This window comes from Gordionus sp. m RMFG-2023, chromosome 3 (assembly GCF_954871325.1).
Source record: "Gordionus sp. m RMFG-2023 chromosome 3, tfGorSpeb1-WG-v2, whole genome shotgun sequence".
Lineage (NCBI taxonomy): Eukaryota > Metazoa > Nematomorpha > Gordioida > Chordodea > Parachordodidae > Gordionus > Gordionus sp. m RMFG-2023.
In genome coordinates, this window is record NC_088777.1 from 51346713 (window position 1) to 51374538 (window position 27826).

A 27826-nucleotide genomic window follows, 5' to 3' on the forward strand; every position below is an offset into this window, starting at 1 on the left:
TCGTTCAATTAAAAAAAATGCCTATTATTTTCGGTATTTCCATAAAATACATTTTATTTAATTTTTTTTAAAAACGCACTTTTTTAGACCGATCTGCAAAGGTGTGGGACATCGCCACGGGCAAGTGCAAACATTCGTTCGTTTCTCATCCGAATCACGTGACCAAAATAGCCTATTCCCCTTACACCAACTCTTTGCTCACCTGCTCCCTTTCTTTCGTCAAAATTTGGGACCTCAGAGCCAAAAATGAGTGTCTCTGCGTATTAAAGTTTTCCCCCTCTTTTTATTTTGTACATTTTTTTTTTGAAATTTTTGAAGAAGAAAAAAAATGGCGAGTTTTTTTTGCGGGTTTCTAACTTTAAAACTGTTTAGGTCGGTCCAGTTTTTTGGGCTCGACTATACATTACTTTATGGTTAATGAGACCTCGTAAAACCGTGGCTTAATGTCCCAAATTTTTTTAGAAACCTGGATATTTGTTTATTATATGGATTTTATTATTCCCAACTGAAAAGATTAATCAAGGTAACGATCCCTACAAAGATTCCCATTTGATATATAATATATATTTCCTCACCCCCCCCCCCACCCCTCACGCCTACCTCCCGCAACTTGTGATCTCGTTATATGGTTATTCACTGATTTTCTAGATTCATGCGCATAAAAGATTTTCAAAAAAAAATATAAGAATTTAAAATTAAAATAATTTCAATACTATGGGAAAAGGGGGCTAAGGTAGGTGACATAAAGTATGTGGGAAAGGGTGGTAGGGAAGTGGCGTGCCTTTTAGGAAGTAAGGCGTAATTCCCGAAATATAAGGTCTAAATTTATTCGTTCTTACGTAAACATTGATAGATTTTAAAAAAAAACAATTATAATCTTATTATATGGCATCAACCCCAATTAGACTACTTACGCCAAACCTTATCCCATATTTAGTTCTGGGCAATTTATGGTACGATATCATGAGAATTTTTATTTTAAAAAAGTAAATGAAATGTGGCATAATTTTTGATTTATCTCTCCCTACCTTTTTTTTAGTTCAACCGGGAACAAGTTTTCATTTTCCTCCGAAAACATTGGCGGTCAAGAAATTTTATCCCGATCGCCAGAACTCTCCAATGTTACGGACATTAAATTGGGCGGAAGGAATCAGTGCGTGTTGTACGCCGCCTCCGGCTGCTCCGTCAAAATATGGGACCTTAGGAAGTAAATTTATCGCGCGCTAAATATCCGCGTAATTCGTTGGGATTCCGAATATCAACGTATAGATTTGAGATCTTGCATCCATTCTGCGTTTTATTCGGGAACCTTTTTAAATAAATTTTAAGTCTGGTTTAATGTAACGCTAGAGCACAGATCCAGGAATTTTTCCGGGAAATTAATTTATTTTTCCTGGGAATATTCCCCATTTAGTTTTTATAGAGGGGTTTATACAAGTCAAACACTTTGTATATTAGCCGCAAAATTATTATTAATATCCTCTCCCATCCAGTGGAGCCTCAAGCAGAATATTCCGACAATATATTGAAGAAATTGGTCTCATTCCGTTTATATTAAGCATTTACATGATAAAATTCTCCCCAGAATCCAATAAAATGAGAAAACCCAATGAAGAGATACACACATCTTCCAATGAATTTATTTCTTATTCTAGGGAATGATTTTTTTTAAACCGTTTATAAAATTTGGGGATAATTTTTTTTTCCGAACGGGAAATTGAGAATATGAGTAGCCAAAATTTGAGTCCATTAATCTATTATACTCAATTTCCCGCTTCAAAGTAATAAAAATAAATTTTTTTTTTATCTAAGCATAAGTTAGATTTAAATATTTTATGATGCAAACACCTATGTTAGGTTATGTTCAAAAAATTTTTTTTAAAAAAAATTTTAAGAGTTTAAAACTTTTACAAATTTTAATAAAATAATATGTTCAATTTTTTTTTAAATTTATAAAATTTTCTTAGAATTTGGTTTTTGGACGTGTTTTTAATTTTTATTATTTAAAAAATATCTTATTTATTTTTTTTTTCATTTAAAGTTTCGAAGTTTGTGAATTTAATTTTTTGATATTTTAGACACAGTCTTAATAAAAAAAATATAAATATATTTATAACTCCAGCCAGACTGTGAAAATTATATTATTTTTTTTGAAAAAAAAAATTGATTTAAAAATTAGAATATACAATATATTTAATCTCTACTCTGGAATTCGGAATCTCAAAGAATTCTATATCCCAATATATATAGGAATCTTCTGAACAAACAACATCTTTGGGCATTTAGCGTTGATTAAATATTATCAGGAATCTTCCTGGGAACGTTCCCATTAGGGAAGGTGTCAGATTTATAAAACGTTTTTTTACAAGTTTTATCCCGAGTCTAAAATTTTTATATTGGCTACAAAATGTCCCCTCACTCGCCAAAATTAATTACAACTTTATAAACTTCTATACCATTTTTAAACTCTTTTTAAGACTGGCCTGCGTTAATAACGTGCCCGTCACATCTCAATCAAGTAATGTCACGTGCTTGTCAACAATCCCTAGAAATATAGCGGGGAAAAATTGCGATTTATTACTCTGCGGAACCAAGGATCATTATATTAAAGTTAGAATTTTTTTGTTAAAAGAATTGATAATCCAGGAAAAAAAGTTAAAATTAAATAAAAGTTCTATCGATCTTTATCAAAAAAAAATGTATGCTTTGGAATATAAAAATGAAGCAATTTAAATATATCCACTTGGAATGTCGAATCTTTTATTATAATATTACCCATTTAAGCGCTATTTTAGCCGCCTTTTCCACTCGACTCTACATTACCATACTTTTATACTCTTCTTTAACCTCCTCCCCCCCCCCCACCCACTTAAGCTATACGAGGTCGATATATACTCCTCCATTTCTCAGGAAAAATGCGTGAGAATTCCTTGCGTCACGGTTTTCAACCCGCCTCACTACGACGGAGTTCAATCCTTGGAATTCGCCCACAACGATTGCGACCTGGGCGGGAAGAACTCGGAGTTGACATTTTTTAGCCTATCCAGGGACAATTGCTTGAAACAGTGGCGCATATCGAAAGACGGCACTTACAGTTTTTCCCAGTTACAGGTTTGTACAAATTTTTTTTATCATTTTTTTTTTAAGAAATAAAAAAGCACCACCATACTCACAATTAGTGTTGTCAAAAAGCCCGATTTAGATTTTAGCCAAAATAATATCATGTAAGTCTCAGGATTTGGCCAATAGATGTCCAAACCTTTCTGTCGGCTATGAGAAAGATCTCCGGGTTTACTTGATATTATTTTGGTTATAACTGGTGTTGTTAAAGCCCGATTTAGATTTTAGCCAAAATAATATCATGTAAGTCTCAGGATTTAGCCAATAGATGTCCACACCTTTCTGCCGGCTATGAGCAAGATCTCCGGGTTTGCTTGATATTATTTTGGTTATAACTAGTGTTGTTAAACGGCACGTTTTGAGCCTAGCCAGAAAAATTATTGCCGGAATCTCGAGATTTCTACGATATATGTTCTAAGACCTTTGTTCCTTCTATGAGCAAAATCTTCAGGCTTGCGTCGTAATATTTTTCTGGGGTGAAACATTGAATTAGCCGTTTTCTAAAAATCGGCTCAAAACGAGCCGTTTAACAACACTGGTTATAACTTTAATCGGGCCGCTTTTAAAAACCGGCCCGAATCAGGGTTTTTAAAAACACCACTCAACAATGGTATACTTGAATCTTTAAATCATTTTGTAACACACAATTATTATTTTTTAAATGTTTAAAGACTTCATTTTTGGCTGAAATGTGGCCTTGCGTACACTGGCCTACGAATTCCAGCCAAATATTTTCACAAAATTTTGACTAAATTTTAATTTATATATCCATTTATCCACATATTTTTATGTAATTATATTACTCACGACGTCGCAACGCAATGTATAAAACCATGCAACGGTCCTAATTTTTCGGGTTTGGACCTACCATATTATTTTGAATATTCGGTCTACTGACCTACCTATTTTTTTTAGGTCTCTTCCCAATCTGAGAAAGAATACTTTTTTGTTCGATTGATTTTACTATTTTTAAAAATTGGAGGCTAATTTACAAATTTATTTGCAAATTTCGATATATATTTAAAAGAAAATATTTTTTTTTTAGTTCAAAAATAAATATATATATGTATTTTTATAGAATAAAAAAATTAATTTTCTCTATATGGAAAAAAATAGATTATTGCTTTGTTAAACAACAAACAAAAATATCTGCATATAAAAATAAATCATTATCTTTGTCTACGTCCGCATGCTATCATGGTATATTTAAAGATATTTTCGTTTTTACAATTAACGATGTTTTATATGAGAACATTACTCTCGAGACTCCATAACAGGGTTCCCAGAAGCGCGTCATTTTTCCCCGGTCTCCATCTCTTCTAATTTTTGTTCACCCAATCCATTGGTTGGCGGCACCCTAATCATACGGTCTTGGCCCTCTTTCGTTGATGGGTCGTGATAGAATTGGCTTGTGCGATAGTTGTGACATCTTGCTAATTTCCTGTCACGTTGGAAGGGTAAGGAATTAATTTCATCCCACTTTCTTAAGCTATCTACCACCGATATTTTCCTCAACTTCTTCATTTCCCGAAAAGTTAACGTGATACCTAGGGGAAGGTAAGATAATTCGTAAATCCACCCAAGGGAAAGATTGGAAACACCACGGCATCCGAGTGTAAAAATATTTCTGCCGCAACTCCACTCAGCATATGATTAGTCGATGTTCCGTCTAATCTACCAAAATGAAGCAGTTGAATTCTCCCAACCCGCCAAGGGGTCGTAACTCACCATTGCCGCAGCCATATGGCTCGGATCTGCCGTCAACGAGTGGATTGGGTAAAAGAAAACGGAAAATATGAAGACCTGAGGGAGAGCCACTAAAGCTCTCAAATTTACTAAAACAGTTGTCTCTACTCTTAGAAGAACTTAGCGTACCCCTAACCCTAAAAGGTGGGAGATATATCCTAATATTAATATTCGAAGCCCTGTTTATTGGGGTATTGGCAGTTTCAAAAGTATTGTTCCGATATAAAATGTCGCTGATTGTAATGATTACAAACTCTTTGATAACATGCGTATTTTTGGACTATAATATGTTTTTATATGTAAATATGTTTGTTGTTTTTAAGCAATTACTAAGATTATTAAAAAACTATAGTTAATTTTTCTCATACCTAATTATTTTTAAAAGAATCCGTACACATCCGTAAACCCTAAAACCAATGTGCTCAACTGCCTACGTTTTTGTCGAAGCCCGCTATATAACCCCTATCTCCTGGCTGGTTGCAAAAGCGGCAATCTGCAAGTCTGGAACCTGCTGAATTTATCCGATTCGGATCGAGATGATTGCCTAAATTCTAACTTGTCGAACAGTTCCATGTCTCATCACATGAAATCCCATACGGATAGGATAAACGACGTTCACTTCTACGGCGGGTGGGATAAAGTGAATGGGAATACTGACGGGGATGTCCAAGCGAATGGGTTTAGCAATTATTGCCCCCTAGTTTTTACCGCTTCGAGGTACGTTTATTTTTAGAAATTTTATTAATTTGTAAGAAATTTGATTTGTGAAATAAGCTTTAAAAAAAAATTAAATATAGAGTATAGAGACAAATAAATCAACCATTATTTTTTTTAAAAAACTGATATATTTGTTGTATTGGGATATGGAATCCATTGGAGTTCGGTGACCGGAAATGCACTCTAACATGTAAAGAGTAGTGTTGTTAAACGGCCCGATTAAGATTTTAGCCGAAATAATATTATCTAAGCCTCGAGATTTGTTAAGCAGAGGTCCAAACCTTTCTGCCATCTATGGAACAAAATTTCCAGGCTTATATATAAATATTATTTTTGACTAAAATCTTAATCTGGTCGTTTTTAAAAAATAGACCCTAATGAGTTTGTTTGACAACAATACTGCAGATAGAAATCCTGAAATCCCTATTTGCCAACCTCATAGGGATTTTTCATCCTACGTTTGTCTTTCTTTTCAGTACCACTCACTATGAATTTTAAAGTCATATAAATTTGTATGTCCATAGTGTTTTTTAAGCGCCTCTACTTGAGCCGATTTTTAATAACGGCTAACTCAATATTTCATCCCGAAAAATGTAACGCGGACCTGAAGATTTTGCTAAAAGATGGAACAAGGGTTTTTTTTAGACATCTATTAGCGAAATCTCGAGGCATAGGGCAAACCTTTTTAAAAATATGGGCTTAAATCGAGTTATTTAAACAACATTAATTATCCAAATTTTATAGAAATTAGTCTAGAGTAGTGACGTAAAAAATAAAAAGACCGGTCCAGACCACGGTCCTCAAAAAAGATCGGTCCTATCCCGGTCTAAGACCGATAGGACCGGAACGTTAGCCTTCACTAGTCTAGACATGCTGGAACACATTTTGAACGTAAATCGGCCTCAATAAAAATTTTGTGTCATGAATCCCAATTGGATTTCATATCCCGATCCAATTTATAAATATTTTTATATATATATTTAAAAAAATAAAATAAAATAAAAAGCGATCAAACCATCAAATTTTGGAGATTCAAAGAAAACAAATGAGCCTTTATATGTTATAGAAAGCTGGGGCCGGGGAGAGATGATAACTAACATATGTTTATCCATTCATTTACTCAGGGATTTTTTTTGTTCCCTTCTTCAAAAATATGAATCTCTTATTGTTTCTATCCTTTTTTTTCTAACATTTTTTTTTGGAGGGAAGGAAGAAACTAATTTTATGCAACAAAAATTTTTTTTTAAAATGACTCGACGATTGAATGATCTCTCATATCGCTGATATATGTTCTTCTTACATTGAACTAAATTTGGTAATATGAACATTTGCCTTATTCATCTACGTGGCTGACTTATTCGATGAGATTTTTTTTGATTGGGGGGATATTTGACACATTTTATAATCTTTTAACCCGAATGAATAGCAAATTATGACTAAAAAAATTAGGAATCAAATATTTTTAATCGTTGATATCCCCTATAATTATAAAGTGAAATTAGAAAATTGGGATATATTAAAAGTGCAGATAAAATTTAATTTATTTTCGAACTAAAACTAACAATATAGCTTTTAATTAAATCACATATATATTATAGTGTATTTTTTTTAAAAAACTTAAGTGTTCTAAAAATGGCGTTATGTGATTAAAACAAATATATATATATATAAACACGTTTTATGTTTTATTTTATAGAATATATTTATCGGGCATTTAGTGTAAAACATTCCATTTCCAATTGATTTTTCGACAAAGAATCTTAATACTATATATATATATATTTAATATAGTTTATATAAAAATATATTTATTATGTTTTTCAAATGTTAATATTTATAATATATTTTGAAACAAACAAATATATATACATTATAATACCTTAAATTCGAAAATAATCGGTTTGAAACAATAAATAAATGATAGTTAAATTGTTTAATTATTGGATTGTTCCCTGTGGTCTGGGTAGTGTTGTTAAATGGCTCGTTTCGAGCCGATTTTTAAAAACGGCTAACTCAGTATTTCATCCAGGATAGTATTACGCAAGCCTGAAGATTTTGTTTGTAGAAGGAACAAAGGTTTGGACATCTCTTAGCGAAATCTCGAGTCTTAAATAATTTTTTCTGGCTAAAATATTGAGTTAGCCGTTTTTAAAAATCGGCTCAAAACGAGCCGTTTAACAACACTAGGTCTGGGCCAGGAATAGGATAACCGTCTCCTCGACGATGTGTAAAAACCCACTTAAAAGGGGTTGATGTCAGGAAGGGCACCCGATTGTAAAAACTTAATTATTAAATCAGAGGAAAAACTGGCCAAAAGAAGTTTAAATATTGGATTGGGAATATAGTTGGACACAATCTCTTCTATTTTAAAGGCGGGCTAAAAATAAACAGCGAAGTCTAATTTTAGGAAAGAACTACCATCTCATTCACGGGTTATTGTTGTTGAAAATATAGCTCAACCCATAAAGCGCATTTCAAATGTTCATAATCCCGCGTCATAGATTTGAGCCTATCAGATTTTTAACCATTACCCAATTGGAATAGGGGGGTAAAAGATGTTGAGATTTCTTCGACGAGTAATATTCTAATACTTAACTAGATTCAAATAGCATATTTAGTATTAATTATTTTTAAAATTAAAACATCATTAGCGTGCATCATATTTTGATATTATATTTTTTAAAATAAAATAGTATTAATTTAATTTTTTATAAAACAAAAATCTTAAAATAGATCTAAATTAGTTCATTTATAATTTCTTCTATAAACGACTCCTTGTAAAAAAAAAAAAACATGAATCTTTATTTTAAGAGCAATTATCTTCTACACTGTATTTAGATTTAATCAATTCTGATATGGTTTTATATACCTAAATGTTCACTTTAAAACGAATAATGAAAAAAAAAAGTATCCAATTTTTTCGTTAACTGCGGAAATTTTAATTTTTTTTTTTTAAATAATTTAATTTTCGAGTCGAATAATATTCATTTTATTCTTGCGAATAAGGAATTATCGATTTGAACCAATGCTAATAAGTACAATTATTAAGTATATTTGACTACTAATTAGATACGCTGCATTTTTATTATTTTTGACCTTATTCAATAAATTTAATGAAATATATTACTACACCAAATTGCCATAATATTACACATATATATATCTTTTTATGTAATATATAATTTATATTATAAATAAATTGCTTTGTTTTTGCAAATTCTACAATTTATTTCACATAATCTCCCCTCGTAGAAAAAAAATAAAATAATGTAAAATGTTAAGAATTTTTCTCAAATGTGAATCGAACTACGACATCCAAGACGTAATGGATTATCTTGGGCCCGTAACTTTTAACCTTATTCAAGTCCTGCAAAATTAATTTGACTTCTTTGTAATCTGCTAAACGATGAAAATCCAGGGCCTCAAGCAATTGGGAATGTAGCGACGACATGACAGTCAATAACCAAAGGTATCTCAAGAAAGTGTTCCATCTTTTATTCAAACCTGGGAGTCTCTTGATCTTGGAACCAAAATCTTCCGATGAATCTATTAACAAATTTTATTATTTGAAAGAAAAATGATAAATAAATCACCTCCCATCCCCTCCCTTATGATAACAATTTTTTTAAACAGGTGTTCCCTGGATTATACGGCGCGGATAAGGAACCTCGTCAAATAAATCGCAATTAAGATTCTTAAAAGATATGTTAATTATAATTAGAAGTCACTTCGGCCCGAAACCCGACTCGAGAACGGGGCAATAAAATTCGGGTCGGGTTTGGGATTGCGCCCGGGCCGGGAACCGAAGTTTTCGAAATGTTTTTTAAAGCCGATGTCATTTTTAATACTCCATAAAAAAAAAATAATCGAGAAGATTGTCATATTTATTGATTTGAAGGCGACATGTGCGCATATAGGAATAGGAATAAGATTTATTAATATTATAATTCACAAAAGATTATTCAAAACATTTTAATTATTAACAAAAAAAATTTGCAATTTTTAAAACACCACTTCACCTCAAATTGACAACGAATATGGGGTAAATAAATTGTGAATCTTAACATTTAAAATTATAAATAAAAAAAATGAAACCTGAACTCATCAAATCAACGAACTCTTCAGAAGATACTAAGGATAAATGTTTACGATCTAATTCAGAATGAACCCAACAATCCCGGAAAAACATCTTTTTGGAATCATCTGGCAAAACGATTGAAAAATAAATATAAGCGCTTTTTGATACCTTACGTAAATAGGAATGGATATTACCGATTTTTCTTAAAAATTAAAACGTATCAAAATGGAGAGTAAAGAAGAAAAAAAATGAGTTGATGTTATTTTAAAAAAAAAGAGTTCGGTGTTCGGTCGATGTCAACTCGATATCGGATTGGTCCATAAAAAGCAGCACATTTCAAGGATCTGCGTGATCGGAAGCTTTGCCAGCGCAACTTGGGCAAAAAAAATTTCTGACAGGGTAAATTGTGCAAAATATTATTCGGTTTCGACCCTAATTTCATTAAACTTTTGGATAATGATGCAAATTTATGATTATAAAAAATTCCGGATCAAACCGGTCAACATACAATGTATTTTTGGGGGCCGCGCTAAAAAATAATTTTACATTTAAAATTAAACAAATTTTAAAATCGTTCATTCATACCTGTCATCCCTCAAAAAAATATTATAATCTGTATTTCATTAATAACTAATTCTTGAAACGGCCTTAGAAAAGTTCGGAAACCAAATATTACAAAGATTTCGTTCGAGTCCTTTGCCTCTAACAAGTAATACAAATGTTTTAAAATAACATGGTGGCGTTTTAAAAATAGGATATTAATGCAATAAATAAATAAAATAATTTGGAGAGCTCACCTAGTGAGATTTCGTCAATTACAATATCGCCGTTTCTCGTGGTGTTGGAAGATAATAATCTAAAAATCGAGGTCTGACTAATGTCGAGTAAATCGTCGGCGTCCGTCGTAAGCTCGTGGTCACCTCCCGTCCCCGATATTGGCCCCTTTTTCAGGTCTACTAAAAATTTTCGCAGGATAGACGCTAATAAAAAATCGCGTGAAGGGTATATCAAATGAACGCCAGTTTCAGATTTATTGTCAAAATTTCGCGAGATTCGCGAATCGTCATTATTTTTCTCATCGAAACGATCGCCACGCCTCGATACAAAATTACGGAAAATGTCGTTACCGAGGGCTAGGAAATCGCAATTCATATGGACGTTCATTATTTTGTCGCGTAGATATAGAGGTTTCGTCGGTTCGTCGTCAAATTTTAGGGCTTTAAATGCCGTTAACCAAGATTTACTTGACGAGGGTATCAAACCCAATATGACTCTGTCGGCTACACCCAAGGGACAAATCTGTATAAAATGGATATTGATATGGAAAGGACTAAATATTTTGATAGCAGTTCAAGCCAATATTTTTAAACATAATTATTCGACGTGCAGTAATTTTCTCACCCTACTTCCGCTAGTTACGGACGCTAAATATTCTAATTTTAAAAATAAAAAAATTTGTCCCTCTTTAAGGTTGCATTCATAGTGGAGACGGTTCTTTTTTTTTACATCTGTTCAGTCAAAAGTCAATCTCATTAAAAAATGATATAAATGTTGATAGTGAGTCAGTTCCGATACCTTCCATCTTTTAACAACGGGTTCGGCAAGTTTAGAAGTCAAAACATTTTGACTTTTTGACCCGGCAAAATCATGTAACATTTTCTAAAAAGGAAAATTAATATAATTAATTTAATAGATAGTGTAAGAGAATGTAAATATATATATATGATTAAAATAGATGATGATTGTAAAGATTCACACAAGAAAGCACAATTTTGGAGTAATATAGGTTTGCACTTTGGTCGATCATGTATTAAAACATTATAAATATAACATATAGATTTTTTTAAAATAAATCATTTTTTTACTATTCCATTTGTCACCTCTTTATTGATTTTTTTAAATAAAAATCACCCTAAAAATATTAATGCTATATATTGTTATGTTATATCTCATATAGATATTTAGATTAGAAGTAAATTAAGCTTAATATTTTTTCTGAAATTTGGTTTTTTACAGATATATTCAATATCTTTCAATGGAGCAAACTTAATTTTTTAATTAAATTGAACACACTCAATAATTGAACAAACAATATGATCATTCATTTACCTCTATTATATTTTTTTACGATTAAACCAAGGAGTAGAAAGATGGAAAAGGAGGAGACAAATGGAATAGTAGAATATGATAAAATGCTATTAAAAATAAATTCACAAAATTCTATATGATAATTCTCACTTATTTAAATCAAAAATTTGAATTAATTTTAATACATTGTATTATAAATATATATCATGTATTATAATGTTATATTAATAAGGTTTTAATACCTGTTTGACCAAACTGCAAACATAGATTACTCAAAAATTGTGCTTTATTGTTTGAATCTACATAATCATCATCCATTTTATCATATATATATTTATATTCTCTTACACTATCTAATAAATTCATAATATTAATTTTTCTTTTTAGAAAATGTTATATGATTTTGCCAGATCAAAAAGTCAAAATGTTTTGACTTCAAAACTTGCCGGATCCGTTTTTAAAAGATGGAAGGTATCGAAACGGACGCACTGTGAACATAATATCATTTTTAATGAGATTGACTTTTGACGGAATGGATGTAAAAAATGTATCCGTCTCCACTATGAATGCAGCCTTAGAATCATTTGGTATCATTTTATCGTGATCTTAAAATACCAAAATATAATTACAGCTATAAATAATAGATTATTAAAATATTTAGGAATTATAACATTTTCTTATATTTTACAGAGTTGTTAAATTATCTAGATATAAAAATGTGATATCTGTATCTAGATGCACTTTTATAAAGATACATTTGTACAATTGCACCTTTATTTAGACCCATTTAAAAAGTATCTTTTAACAGCTCGAAAGGTAAACTTGTATACCTCTCTATTGTCTCCTTCATATATCTTACATCTATCTGGGGCTATATGATTGAGTACTAAATTTTGCCTCAAGTACTTAATAGCATCAGGATTCCAATCGCAAGCATGTACCAAAGCAACCATTGAATTTTTATTTTTCAAAATGGGCAAAGTAAAATAACCAATACCTTAATTGTGTAATTGATAACAAATAGTAGTAAAAAAATCTGATTTTTAATAACCTGCATATAAGTCTACTACAACTTCATTTGGCCTATTTAATTTACCCATTCTAATTCTTTCGTTAACATTTCCTGAACTGAACATATTTTTTGTGAGATCAAATCTATAACTGATAGGGGGGTGAGGTATAATGAAAATATTTTTAAAAGAGTAAAACAATGATATTAAAAATGTTAGGGAAATCTTTGAAAATTCAAATATTTTCCTTGAAACACAATGATTTGAATATTCGATGACAAAAACTTCAAGCTTGAGTAATATTTTTCTGGGTGAAATATTGAGTTAGCAATTTTTAAAAATGGGCTCAAAACAAGTGTTTAATAACACTACTACTACTGAATATTAATGTAAACTAGAAATTTATAATTTCTATATAACTACTGGCATGATGCTAATTTTGACTAATTTTCTAAAAATATTTTTTTTTCTCCCCCTTTAAACTATCAATTAAACAAAATAAAACAATAAAATGTACTAACAAAGTCCTGCTTTAGGGTTTGGTATAACTTTCAGAATAAACATTTTCAAATGATTGGTATACTTCATGTGAATTTTGTTTAAGGCTCATTCATGTTCATATGTTCGATTGAGGAATTAAAAGTATAGTCAGGCATTAAATTAGATCACACCAGATAATTTTTTAAAATATATTTTCCATTCTAGTATGATGCCAATTTTCCCTACTGACAAACAATCAAATCAATTTACAATTAAGCAATTAACATTGATAAAATTTTTAGAATAAAGCTTTCAGTCACTTTTTATTGTAGGGTTGACCAAAATTTTGTTACTAATATTTTTCCATTTAATGGCTACTATACTGCTTACAATAGGACATTAATAAAGCATAAAATATTGGCATAATTTAGAATTACTGCTATTAATTGTTCAGTAATAATATTAACAGAATGTAAAAAGGAAACATAAAAAAGGGAGATCAGGCAGTAGAACTATTAAAACAAGTTATGGGGACAAAATCACAAAAAAAAATTACAACATCCACCATCCACTCCCCATAAAGAAATTTTGGGACAGCTAATTAATTTCAAAAAAATTTTTATAATTTTTTAAAATTACCATTTATGGTTTTGTTATGTTTATATATTAATCATATAATTAACTTACATTCATTTAAATTTAAAAAAAAGTTATATATATTTTTACAAAAAAAGAAGTGTATATATATATATAAAATTGCAAAGAAATTAGAATTATAACAAATATTTTAAAAACTAACTTAACTCCATTTTCAATGTGGTTAACAATTGTATCATTTCCATATATCAAGTTTATTGTAGGAGTTCTGTAATCGTTTAATAAAATATTTTTCCCTTTGAAAATTTTATTTACTTTAAAAATTACGCATAGTTCAGAGAATATTTCTTTTAAGTCTAATTTATTATACAAGTTTTAAAAAAATTTGATTACCATCCCTACTCTTCCAAAATGTATTGTTAAGATAATTCCCATTAAATATCAGGGCATCGCCTATTTTTTCATAGCGAAAAGGTATGTCTTTTTGTAAATTATGTATTTGAATATCTTGGCCTAAAATTTTTGAAAAAATCTCATACATTCGTCAGACGAATGAATGATATAATATATCTGATGCTTTTCTTTGCCCAGCGTCTACATGAACGGGAGGGGTAGGTACAGTTTGCATCCTATTTTTTTGAGGGGGTATGGGGTAAGCTGCGCTAATGGGGGTAGGATAAAAAAAAAATTTTTTGGGGGAGGGGGGGGGGGTTATCTATTAAATTTTGAGATGAAATAGGAAAAAATTTTTTGCTGAAAAAATTAATACTTTTATTATAGTATTATTATAATACAATTTATCGACCAAATCTAAATATTGCAAACAATCATACACATTGTTTTCCAAATATACTATCCTTTTAAATGTAATTTAAAAGATTTAGATATTTTAGCAAGCTCATAATGCCATAATAATTAATTCATTGTAAATAATGGAGGTTTTAATTGAATTTATTATCTAAAAAATTAATTCTTTATATTCACAAAATATCGATAGTTAGTAGTAGAGATAGATTAATTTAAGTTATCCTTTAGAAATTCTTTGAAAAGAGTATCAATAAATAAATAGGTTAAAATAATGATAAAGAGACACCGAAGCCGAGGGCGGTGATTTTTTAGGGGAGTAGGAAAAGATTTTTGAAGGAGGTTTGCATCCAGTAAAAATCCTGTCATGTAGACGCTGTCTTTGCCCAACTCTTTTTGTGGTTCTTATTAGTGTTGTTAAACGGCTCTATTTAGCCAATTTAAAATTAATTTAGCCAAAATAATATTACACAAGCCTCGAGATTTCGATAATAGTTGTTCAAATCATTCAGCCATCTCTCAACAAAATCTTCAAGGTTGCGTAATATATTTTGGCTAACATATTGTTACAGCCGTTTTTAAAAACAGAGCCGTTTAACAACACTAGTTCTTAATCTTATCTAGCACATGGTCATATACCTGCCTAAAGTGAGCGATAGTGTTTAAAAATTTATATGTTATTATATATTTATCCCAGTAGTCATAAAAAATAATTATTGTTTATAATAACTTATTTAATTATCAATTTTAGAATGTTATATTTTTGTATAAAATGCAAAACATATAAAGAATTATTACCCAAGTTTGAATAAGACTTAAGATTACCAATTGTTTTATATATCAGGATATAAGCTAAACATTTAGTTTCATAAAAAATATAAAGAACCTAAATTTCATTTTCTTTCTTTGTCAATAATATTTGGGGGAGATATAATAATCTAAATATTTGCTCTTTTTATTAAATTGTTATGTCTTATAAGCTAGAAAAAAAAATAGAAATGACTGTAAGCGGTAAAATGGCAGCAGTCTAAATTTTACGTAGTAAAATTCTAATGATATATCAGTGCAACATCTAAATGTGCTAGGTGAGGGGGTGTGAGTGTTAGAGTTTGCTTCCAATTTTTTAAGGGGAGTATGTGAAAGGTATCAAGGAGAACTAGCTTTAGAGTAGAATAATTTTTTAAAGAGTATTCAACAAAATTTTTGGATGAAAAAAAATATATATTTCTATAAAAGTCTATTTAAAACTTTTATTATAGATCGATTATAATATATAAATATAACTAAACATCGACCAAATCTATATATAGCATATAATCGTACTTATTTTTGAAATTAAAATTATTTCTAAATAATTCTCTGCTGTATTATAAAATTTTATTTAAAGGGGTAAAATAAATCAGCAAATTCAATTAATGTTAAACAATGTACCATAATATTGAATTCATCTAAAATTAGGGGAAATAATTATAAAAAATCTTCTAAAAATGAATTCTTTCACATTCTCGATTTTTTGATATAAAAGTAGTATTTCATATTATGTTGTGATTAAATATTATTTATTACGTTTTTATTAAAATACTCTGAGTTTTGGGAATTATAATATGCTTATTTATTGCGAGTAATATAAAATCTATTTTATGAGTACATGAAATTTCTATATGGTGAATATTAAGAATAAAAACTCTATTATTATATTCATTGACGAAATCTATTATTTATATATAATTTATTTTTAACTATGTCAAAGATGTGCATTGAAAGAAAAGATTATTAATTTGAATATCAAAATTGTAAAGGTAATTAAAATGTTTGGATTATAATCATAAAATTAATAATTTGAAATCAAAATTGTAAAGGTAATTAAAATATGTGGATCATAATCATATATGCAGTTACCAAATACTAATTTATAAACAATACAGCTTCTAATTTATATTTCAATTTATTTCAAACATCAAATTTATATATTAATTGATTTTCGAATATTCTATTCTATTTTTATATAATATCTATAAATAATATTTTATTAATTTATTACATTTCCTTCAAACATTTTAAAGTTAGATTTATTCAATAAACCTCTTTGTAGGTATACGGTTACTTGATGAACAACGTAATGTGGTATTTATGTTTGCATTTGCTTCATTCACTGGCACAACCATTTCTGTAACTTCCAAAACTTTCATGATTAGTGATAACTAAACGATTTCTTAACTGATCTGCATACTTCCATAATGTTTTCCCGGAAGATTCAACAATATAAGAATATAGTCTTATTCTTTCTTTAATTACTCCCTCTCTCCAACCATTGGTATTTTCATTATTTAACCATATAGGTTGTGAGATTTCAAATTGTCTTTCCTTTGAATGTAAATCATGATGAAGACTTTGTCTATCATTGGCCTTTACTATTTCTTGTTCGGCATTTGGTCGGATCCAATACAGACTTGTTTTCAGTTGCCTCCCAAACATAATTTTAGCAAGAGATCTCCCTGTGGAGCTATGCTCTCCCAATCGGTAGGTTGTTATAACCTGTGTCATAGCTTCTTCAGGATCACTAAATGAATCCCTCGTCTAATACCGACCTTTCAAAGTTCGCATTGTACGTTCAGCTAATCCATTAGTTTTTGGATGATAGGGTGCCGAACATATATGACGTATGTTATTTAAATCACAATACCTACGGAATTCCCTAGATAAGAATTGTGGTCCATTGTCTGACAAAATGTACTTGGGTATTCCAAACCTAGCAAACCATTTTTTTAGTCGTTTTATCATAGCATCAGCAGAGGTATTCTGCATTAGATCAGCTTATAACCATTTGGAGTAGGAATCGACACCAATTAGCTAATATCGGGAATCTATTGGTTCAGCAAAATCAATATGGATTCGCTCCCAAGATTCCTTCCCAACAGTCCAATATAGAGGTACTTCTTAAATAATAGGTCTATTTTTCTGGAATCCAGAACATATTTTGATAAAATCTTCTATATCAACATCACATCTGGGCCACCAACAATTCAATCTAAAAATAGATTTCATTACATTTTCCTCAGGATGTCCCAAGTGAATCATTCCTAACACTGCATTTCTTAATTTATTAGGAATAACCAATCGCCCATTCCATTCTATAGTATAATATCACGATCGACAGAAATCTCTTCCCGTTGATTATAAAAATTAACTATTTCTTTATCCTTATGACGATCAAAGTTTCGCCATGCTGAATATGTATTGCTACTTTTTTTAATATTAAATCTTGCTTTGACTCTTTTCATAGAGTATTTTCTGACAATTGCATATCATCCAAATTAATTCTTCGAATATCCAAAGCATGTTTAGAATCTTGATTCTCTTCCGAAATTTCTTGGTGTTTATTAATCAAATCTTGAATTCTAGAATCTAGTGTTATGCAACATTTTTCTTTTTCAATATTTTTGACCAAATTGCGTACTTGTTTAATCATAACCTGACGAGGCATTTCTAAATTGAATGCTATAGTCCATGGTAAACCGAAAAGTGGCACCCCAGTTGTATTCATTATTACAACTGATAGCTTGTTTGTGATCCAATCCTAACATTTACTTGGGTCTCGCCCTTAACGTCTAACGGATGATCACCATATGCAGTCAATGGACTGGTTGGCCTAATTTTTGGTCATCCAATACTTGTCCATATATCAATTCCTATCAATGACGCTTGTGCACCAGTGTAAAAATCAAATTCAACATCTAACCCATTTATCTCTGCAGTTAGTTTTGCTCGATTATCTCGATTTTGTTGAATCTTCCAAATATAATGAATAGAATCACTTGATGACACTCTTATAAATTTGAATTCTTTGATTTACAGCCATTTATTAGATGCTGCATTTGTAGCTGGACATCTCACTTCTCGGTTATGAATAAAACCACATTTATAACATTTAAGTTTATTATAATCTTTATCATTATTATATTTATTATTCTCTTTATCAAATGTATTATTATACCTGACTTTATTATAGCCTTTATCAAATGTAGCCGTCGTTTTAATTGGATTTTTATAATTATTATCATTTCTTTTGTTATTATTATTTATCTTATTAACAACAGGCATATTTTTATTTGCCATTTTTTTATCTTCTTGCTCAGAAACTAATGACAGATCAAGAATAAATTGAAAATTCAATACATTATTATCTCTATCAAGACCGTCGGGATATAGAGCTCTAAGATCTCTTTCCAATCCCGGTATTTCCTAGCCAACCATAAACTGATCACGTAAATGCTCGTCAATATCATTAAGATAATGATAACGCTTGCCAATTGTTCTAATTTTATCTGCAAATTCAGTTATGGTTTCAATTATTCTCCGTAATCTAACGAAATCAAATCTAGAAGCAAAGACGTCGGTTTAAAGTTTAAAACATATTGACTTAATTTCCTTAAAAGATAAAGTTTCAATCGAATCAGGATAACAAAAACGCTTAAACCAACTATTGCCAAAAAATGTTAAAAATATATCTTTATATTGACATTCAAATGGGCTACGTTTTTTAACCGAAAACTGGCTTCCCATTGAGAAAAGTATCTATAGATTGAAGTATAACTGGAATTTATCAAATTTAATCGTAGATAAATCCGCTATTTTATTTTTTGTATCTCCATTTAATTAATTATTTTCTCCATTTAAGGAATTATTATCTCCATTTAAGGAATTATTTTCTCCATTTATCGTCGCCATTTGTAGTAATACCAACTACTAATTTCTAAACAATACGACTACTTTATATTTCAATTTATTTCAAACATCAAATTTATATATTAATTGATTTTCGAATATACTATTCTATTTTTATATATAATATCTATAAATAATATTTTATTAATTTATTACAATATAGAAGGACAATTATTTAAAATTATTATTGGCAGTATGTAAATTTTAATTATAGTTAGTATAAATAGTGAAATCTGTAATAAAGATAAGAAAAATAGTTGTATAATTACTACTTTATATTTTGACTTTTTCCTCCTTTTTAAAATTGTTAGTTTTATTTTTTATTTTTATAATGATTATACTATATATTTTATTAAATTAATTTATCATCCTCAATTTTTCATCTTAATAATTATCAAATAAATTTGAAATAAATTTCTTTCTCAAAGCTTTGAATATTATAAACTATTCTTTTAAAATCAAGTAAAACTCAATGGTAAAATCTAAAAAATGATATTAGAATTTCTTTTATATATAATAAAATAAATCACCTCTTTGGAAATTATGCATCTGATATAAGAAATTATTTAATTAAAATATAAGCACATAAAATATTTTAGAAGAATAAGTATAAACAAGATTTTTATATATTTTTCTCATGCAAATAATTCAGTAATATTTCATATCAAAATAATAGAGGTTTTATACTTTGACTAATATACCATTTCTGGTATTCATTTATTTATTGTTTAAACGTATTTAATTTTAAATATAAGTTTTTTATTATAGGTTATTATATTATTTTTAAATATAAGTTTTTTATTATAGGTTATTAATTTTAAATATAAGTTTTTTATTATAGGTTATTAATTTTATTTTGCAATGATTTCATTCATTACAATTTTAATTTCTGAAAATGTACACTAATTTAACAATGTAATGAAAGCACTAGCTCTTATCATTGATGTTTCGTCCTAATCAAACCACGTAGTTTGATAAAAACTAGCATAAAATCCTTGTGCTTCGCTTGGTATCTGATGTAGTTTATTGAATGTAAAGGGTAAAGTAGTAAAACTGCGAATTTAAAATAATAAAACTTAGCATTTATTTAGAAAACTAAAATAACTTAAAAACTGTTTTAAAAGTATGCATTTCTATCAATCAATATCCCCCCATTCATAATTAAAAACCAAGATATTTGCGATACAATAAGTGAATTTACTGGCCCGGATGGCTATAGACCTTCTTACTTCCAAACATTTTTAAAATCTCATAATTTCAATAATTTTTTTTAACTCACTTACCTCCTTTCTTAATAATATAACAACATTTCTTTTTCTTTTTTTTATTTGTAAATTTTTATTAATATAGTTTATATATTAAAATTAACATATCAAATATAAAATAAAACACTTAAAGACCTTTATAGAAAGGATCCTCTTCCTTTCATTAACAGACTTTAATTGGTACCTAGCCCAATTACGCGCTAAACTAGGATATTGACTTGATTTCCTTAGTACTACTTTCCCTTTCTCTATTTATATCAAATCGCCTATCACTCAATTCTGCGATTTTATCATTCATAACTCCCCATGATGATTTATATCAGCAGCAATTGAGTCAACTGAGAGTTACTATAGGCTTTAGACTTGGATGATCGTTTACACAATCACACTCTTGCCACTAATGAAGCCTACCCGTTCAACCTAACGCCAGACACGGTCTAAACTGCACCCACAGCCAAGGTCGCTATCTCAGACATAAAGCAATTAATAAAATCATACATAGCGCTTTTAATAATGCTAAAATACGCAATATCCTTTACCAACCTCTCATTACAGGACGGCCTCAGAGTTGATGGCTTAACCTGAACATCCAATGGGAAATCCCTTATTTGGGATGCAACCTGTATATCATCCTTTCCTTCATCAACTAATACAAACTTTCTTACTTGTTGGGAATAAAAAATTAATAAATATTTAAAATTAAATAACTTTATATTTCAGCCAATAGTCATTTCAATAACGGCAATTCATCACACTATTTTTTTAAAAAGTTTATCACGAAATTTTTTTAGATTAACAAACGAATATCACGAATACTTATTTCTTAGACAAACTTTAATTGGAAATTTTTAAACACAAATAAACTTGTTTTTAGGTACATTTTCATTATTAAATTAAGCTCTTTTTAAAGCCTTCGATACTAATAATATATACTTTTATTTAGTAATTTTATATATTTTTACATATTTTCATATAGTTGTTTTAATATTTTAGTGTTTTATCATTTTTTTTAAATTATACCAATTTCAATATTATCAAAATAAAATTTTTAAAATTTAAAAAAAAATAAGCATGAACAATGTCAGTCATAACATATTGTCAAGCAAACCTGTAATTTCTTAATTATGTTTCTCAACTCAATCCGAAAGTTTCATCCTTCTTCCCGAAATTTTGAGAAATGTATTATAAATATAATTAAATAATTAATTGTTATTACTAATTTAGCCTTTAATAATGTAATACTACTAGGAAGAACTGGAAAAAATGTAGAAATAAGAGGGCCACCTGAAAAACCATTTGCAGTTTTTTCGTTATGTACGCAATCACGCTTTAAAAACCCTGAAGGTATTTATATTTTTATAATTCGTTACATTTTTGCTTAATTAAGGAATATGGGATCAAAAATCCCAATGGCATCGAATATATGCTTTTAAACCATTTCTCAAAGATATTTTAGAAAAATATTATAAAAAAGGGTAAATTAAAATGAATTTTGCATTTAATTTAATAGTATATAGACAAAGAATGCATATTCAAGGTTATTTAAGTTATAAAGATATAGTGGATACTAATGGAAATACAATTACCCTTACATCCATTATTGCAGGTTATAAAATAAAAAATTAATAAAATATAAATGGTATTTCAGATGATATAATATTAATTTCTGATACTCAATCTTCCCGTTCTTCTGAACAAATTTTGGATGATGAATTAATTGAAGAAAAGAAATTAGAAGAGTTATAAATATTTTGATGATGAATAATTGTGTTAATATGTAAAATATATATCTCAAATTTGTATGATATTAATCATTGTCTAATTATTACACAATTAAAAAATATTTTTATTCTTTGTTGATACCTATGAAAATATTATATCCCTTATCAATACGATTATGAAAATATTTTATCTCTATTGCTTACTTGCTCAATAGACAAAAATAAGGTAGCACAAAATTGCAATTTTTATAAAATATATTATAACAGTGATCAAATATTATTTTAAAGTATAAAATGATATAAAATATTTAGAAAAATTTTGTGATAAAAAAAATATAAAGTTTGAAAATTTAAATAAAATTGGGATCAAGGAGATTTCTTAAATATACCCAACTTGGAATTATTAATATTGAAGAAATCTCCATGGGATGATGAAAAAATTAATATAAATAATTTTAATGAATGAAAATTCAAAATGATAATGTTAAATATTTAAAAAAAATGAAAAGTACAAATAATGGATTCAAGAAAATTCTAAATTTTAATTAAGGAGTGCAATTCATCTATAAAAAGGGAAAATCTCATGTTACTATATATTAAAAACCAAAAAAATGGTAAAACGTCAATATGAGATGATCCACAGATGTATATTGAAACATTCTTACTAACTCACAGAAAGATGACAGTTATTAATAATATACAAAAGATTTTTAAAAAAAATTTGAATTAGCTAGAACTAGAAAATTATTGTTTTTAATAAAAATTATAATATCCAATAAATAATTAATAGAGGGGAAATATAATGTATTCCCATTAAATTATTTTAGATTGCATTCTACAATAATATATATTAGAACACCAATTTAATTAATAAGTATATATAAAATGTAGTTACATGTATATTACTTGTTACAACCATTCTTTGATAAACTTGACTAAAACAATATTAGTTGATTATTGTTAAGATTTTACTACTATACTGACTGCCAACTGTTAGAAAAAATTCCTTGCTTGAGTAAAATATAATTTTAATACCACCAGCTGAAACATTCACCAGACGAAGCCTTTTATTAGTCATTTGTTATGAATAAAAGTATATATAGTAAAACTAATCAATCTACGTTTTATTAGCCCTTTGAATTTTACTGCCCACCCGAAAATTTTATTATAGTGGACAAAACTAGATTTACCCACTTGGTTCACCCATTGGATGAGAAAATACTATATTTCATTTTATAGATAAATTCCTAGCCAAATTTTATAGAATATTTACTTCAAAATTTTCTATCCATTACAAAGATTTTACATGCATTCCGTTCATCGACAATTTTAACGTCCCCAGAAACATTATTAGATGTCAAAGTCCATTTACTTGAATCTATTTTAAACATCAAATTCTCATCATCCTCCTGAATGGAAGCTGCACTTCCACCAAAGCTAGGGGGTATAGGAATTCAATCCCGCATATCCCTGTGCATTTCAGCCTTTTTATCTTCAGTTGCTAAATTCCGATTTACACAAGGATACTATCGACCCACACCATGTGACAGCACTAGACCCCTGGAGAAAAATGTCCCAAACCGCTCATATCCTATTTCTAAAAGACAAAGATACTGGATATTACCATTGATGCAGCATTGCGTCGAATACTTACACTTCAAATCAAAGAAAATCCCCGTCATTCTTTTTCCACTTAAACCCAGCCCCAATAATAACAATACGTCTCTTTTGCCAGATCAAATAATATCGGCTTCACCCATATGTCATCTCGGATATGAATGGTTATAAACTATACCTAGTTCTAATCTAGGCTTGTTAACCAATGAAGAACTCACCTCTCTACATCATATGTCCTATGTGAAACTCACATCGATAGTCTTGGACACCACACGCGTCGTTTTTCAAACAGACTAATTCAATCAATAGAACCTTGAAATCCATAAATATTCCTTCAACGCTGGAACCCATTGGCCTCAGCCATGATATTCAAACCTGACCGGATAGTATAAAGCTAGTCCCTTGGAACCAAGGCTTACTTCTCGCTTGGGATTATACGTGTATAGATCGTTTTGCCAGATCTTTTTCTGTCAACTCCATCACGAAAGCGGAAAACACAAAAACAAATAAATATAGCCATCTTAATAATGTTTTGTTTGCTCCAATAGTTTCAGGCACCTATGGGTCATTTGGATCAAAAGCTCTAAAATTATTCAAACAGAAGAAAGATTTTACCTTCGACATATATTATCAATCGAAATCTGTCGATCTAACTGCATATCTATACCTGGGTCAATAAGCCCCGCCTATCATACCTAATTGATTGACATTGGTATAATTTTTTTAGTGTTATTTCTTAAATTAAATCATATTTTCATTTAAATTCCTTTGATTAAAATTTGTTAAATAAAAAAAGATTATATAAATTATTTTTGAAATTTAACTGTAACTGGTCTTTCAAAATAATGTAATTAAATTAATTTTCAAAGATACAAATTAAAAATTATGTAAATAAAATGTATTATTTATATTAGCTATTTAAATCCCATATTGATAATATTATTAAATACAATAGTTGACCTTATAGTAATTTTTGTGTCAACCTTTAAGGAGTAGCAGACTCCAAATGTAACTAGACAGCTACTTTTAAAAGTATAGTTTAGTCAGTTACTTTTTAATGTGATTAAATTATTGATGTTTTCTCATGTATACAAAATGGCAAACTACCACTAATCTTGATTAATGATAGGGTTACCTGAAGCCTCATATAAAGAGAACATGTTTGTACGCAGTTGTTCAATAAAAATCTGGGAAAAATAATATTTTTTTAAATGAACGTCAGTCAATATATATGAGTTATTTTAATTTTTTTTTTTTGAAATAATCATATTATTCTTGGATTTGAATTGTAAAATAAAAATATTGTCTGGAAGAAGATTTTGTGTTTGAAAAGTTAGTTGGGTTTTGTGTAAATGTTTTCTTTTGATATGTCTAAAAATATGTCCATTATATATTTCCATGTTACTTAAAAATATCCTCTTTTTCAAAATAAAATTATATTTTGCAAATTATTCTGGGAAGATTATATAACTTTTTTTTGAGATTATTCCTAAAATCCAAATATTTGTAGCTTTTCCCATTCATTATATTTGACGAAAAAATAAAAATTGAGAAAATAACTCAGTTATGAAAATGTTAAGAGCTATTTTAAATCACTGAAATAATGCTTAACCAGAACAAAAATAATCAAAATGTGGTTCAATATTCGAAAATATTAAAATGAGGTATGTGCAATGAAAGATAGCTATTTGATATATGTAATACACATTGCATTGATTATTTTATTATCTAATAAGAACATATATAATAATAATAGGGACATTTCTTTCATATTAAAAATGGTTCTAAGTGGCCAAACAATGCAGAGTAAAATAATGATCCATTTTTCCCCAAAAAGAATATTATCCCTGAACATTATAATTTGCACATAATAGCTGTGTTTTCTTTGAATACAAGCTCATAATTCAAACATAGAAAGACAAAGAATATTTTATCGATATACAACAGTAAATAGATAAAGTGTGGAGTCAATCGACACAATTCTTATAGTTATATCTGCACCAAAGTCTCAATTGGTGGTGTTGGTTTTTTAAAAATTTTCATCAGCATTTGTCAATACTCTGAAGTAGCCAACACCTTTTAAAATGAATTTTATTTATAATCCAATGTATTACAGCTTTTTTATAATTTATTGGGGCACTTTTAGTTCCAACATTGTTAATATAGTTTAGTTCTTAAATCATTTCATGTTCCCACCAATATATAAATTTATGTATTTCTCATTCTCCTAAATAAACCAAGGAATTTTTTACTAAGGCCAGAAACATCAGTAATGTTCTATTGATTTTTATTTAAACAAATTTATAAATTGGAATGCAAACTAAATAATAAAGAAAGAAATATAAAAAAAATTAAAAATCATATTTAGTTAAATGATAATTATTTTGATGAAATGCTATTATATCGAAAGTGGAACACAAAGGTCCTTTTGGCATTTCATATTAATCCAGTTATGGAAAATATATTTTTCTAGTGTATTGGTTGTAGGTATATACCTGTTCAAAGTCAGACCCATAGTTAAGGCAAATTTAAAAATTATATATAAAGCTGGGCAATTTGTAAATAAAATTTGGGTCAAGCTTGACAATTACAACAAATCTGTTTTTGGTTAAAAAATTTTAAATTAGCTAGCCTAGACATTAATAATTTGATAAAATTCAATTTCCTAATATAAATGAATAAAATGACCCTAAATTAAGTTTATTTTTGTAATGTTTTAAAAAAAATTGTATTATTTTCTCAAAAATAAACATAATCTATATTTAATATTATTTATATTATATAAATAGAATTGAACTTCAAAAAATTGTAATTTGAACAAAACAATTTTTATCTTTATCATCTACAATCTATACATAGAATAACGTTATATCACATAATCTAATTAGTTAAATGCAAATGAATAGTCAAACATTTTTTGATGATTTTTTATAACCACTTCCTGTTTTTCTTCTTTTGATGGAAATATTAATATCTTTGTGTAATTAGAGCAACATAAATTTTAACTTTACAATAAATAATATTAACCTTTATCATCCACTTTTAGAGTTGGAGTGCTTTTCCTATTTTGTCTGGATGAATACTTTTTTATTAATAAGCCATAATCTTCTTGGGGTAGTGAAAAATCTTTAGGTTCAAGTGAAAATGGCATTCTTGCTCTTTCATCCTAGGATTTAGATAGATTTATAACGATAGTATTCTATTTACACATGCATCTAGATCATAAAATTGACTCAATTTGTCCCATATGTCGTCAGCAAAAACTGGCTTTAGAATTTTTTCCGAATATTTATTTATAATTTCCATACAATTAAAATGCTTATTTATACCTATTAAAACATCAAATATGCATTTTTTAAAAAAAACCTGCGGGTTTGTAATCTTTAAGAATATCGAGCAACGCAATAGTATTTAAAGATCCAGAGGTCGAATCATGCATTTTACCATCTTGCATTTTACCATCTTGCATTTTACCATCTTGCATTTTACCCAAAATTTCAAAATCGATAAATATTTTAATATAGTTAACTTCAGAAGCGAAAATTAAGATTGATGTCATTCTGACATATAGAGTATAAGGTGACGAAGTAGTCTTGTTAAAAGGCTCGATATTTTAAAAATGACTAACCCAATAAGCCTCGAGATTTCGTTAATAGATATCAAAACCTTTCTACCATCTATGAGCAAATTATCCAGACATGGGTAATATTTTTGACTAAATTATTGGGATACTCGTGTTTGAAAAACGAGCCTTTTAACAACACTTTATAAAAGTTTCATAAACGTCTATTTTTAGACAATTATTGTGCTACATGTTGGAATTTAAATTAATATGAGTTTATCAAAATTAAAAACGGG

The 27826-nt window shown here is 28.7% G+C and overlaps 4 protein-coding genes across 4 annotated transcripts in view; 2 read left to right on the forward strand and 2 right to left on the reverse strand.

Moving 5' to 3' along the window:
* Nucleotides 1-7278, forward strand: part of LOC135927091 (kinesin-like protein KIF21B) — a 30688-nt gene extending 23410 nt beyond the window's left edge. Inside the window, exons 26-31 of the mRNA XM_065463028.1 lie at nucleotides 88-268; nucleotides 1040-1207; nucleotides 2478-2610; nucleotides 2875-3111; nucleotides 5252-5583; nucleotides 6590-7278. Coding sequence (XP_065319100.1) covers nucleotides 88-268; nucleotides 1040-1207; nucleotides 2478-2610; nucleotides 2875-3111; nucleotides 5252-5583; nucleotides 6590-6632 — 1094 coding nt within the window. The 3' untranslated portion in view covers nucleotides 6633-7278. The remainder of the gene's footprint in view (nucleotides 1-87; nucleotides 269-1039; nucleotides 1208-2477; nucleotides 2611-2874; nucleotides 3112-5251; nucleotides 5584-6589) is intronic.
* A 1440-nt stretch (nucleotides 7279-8718) lies between these two features.
* On the reverse strand, nucleotides 8719-14377 carry LOC135927092 (uncharacterized). Its single transcript, XM_065463029.1, has 7 exons — nucleotides 14230-14377; nucleotides 14039-14183; nucleotides 12801-12910; nucleotides 12580-12746; nucleotides 10459-10960; nucleotides 9679-9786; nucleotides 8719-9129 (listed from the first exon to the last, which is right to left on the reverse strand). Exons 1-7 carry the CDS (start codon nucleotides 14375-14377, stop codon nucleotides 8861-8863), a joined length of 1449 nt encoding a protein of 482 aa, XP_065319101.1. The 3' UTR covers nucleotides 8719-8860.
* A 7351-nt stretch (nucleotides 14378-21728) lies between these two features.
* LOC135927153 (single-stranded DNA-binding protein, mitochondrial-like) lies at nucleotides 21729-22447 on the forward strand. The gene is made up of 5 exons (XM_065463099.1): nucleotides 21729-21809; nucleotides 21855-21974; nucleotides 22018-22105; nucleotides 22148-22236; nucleotides 22279-22447. The coding sequence occupies exons 1-5, from the start codon at nucleotides 21755-21757 to the stop codon at nucleotides 22374-22376; spliced, it is 450 nt and encodes a 149-aa protein (XP_065319171.1). The 5' UTR covers nucleotides 21729-21754; the 3' UTR covers nucleotides 22377-22447.
* A 4363-nt stretch (nucleotides 22448-26810) lies between these two features.
* LOC135927093 (uncharacterized) lies at nucleotides 26811-27527 on the reverse strand. The gene is made up of 4 exons (XM_065463030.1): nucleotides 27335-27527; nucleotides 27176-27297; nucleotides 26996-27134; nucleotides 26811-26942 (listed from the first exon to the last, which is right to left on the reverse strand). Exons 1-4 carry the CDS (start codon nucleotides 27525-27527, stop codon nucleotides 26875-26877), a joined length of 522 nt encoding a protein of 173 aa, XP_065319102.1. The 3' UTR covers nucleotides 26811-26874.
* Nucleotides 27528-27826: the final 299 nt, after the last annotated feature.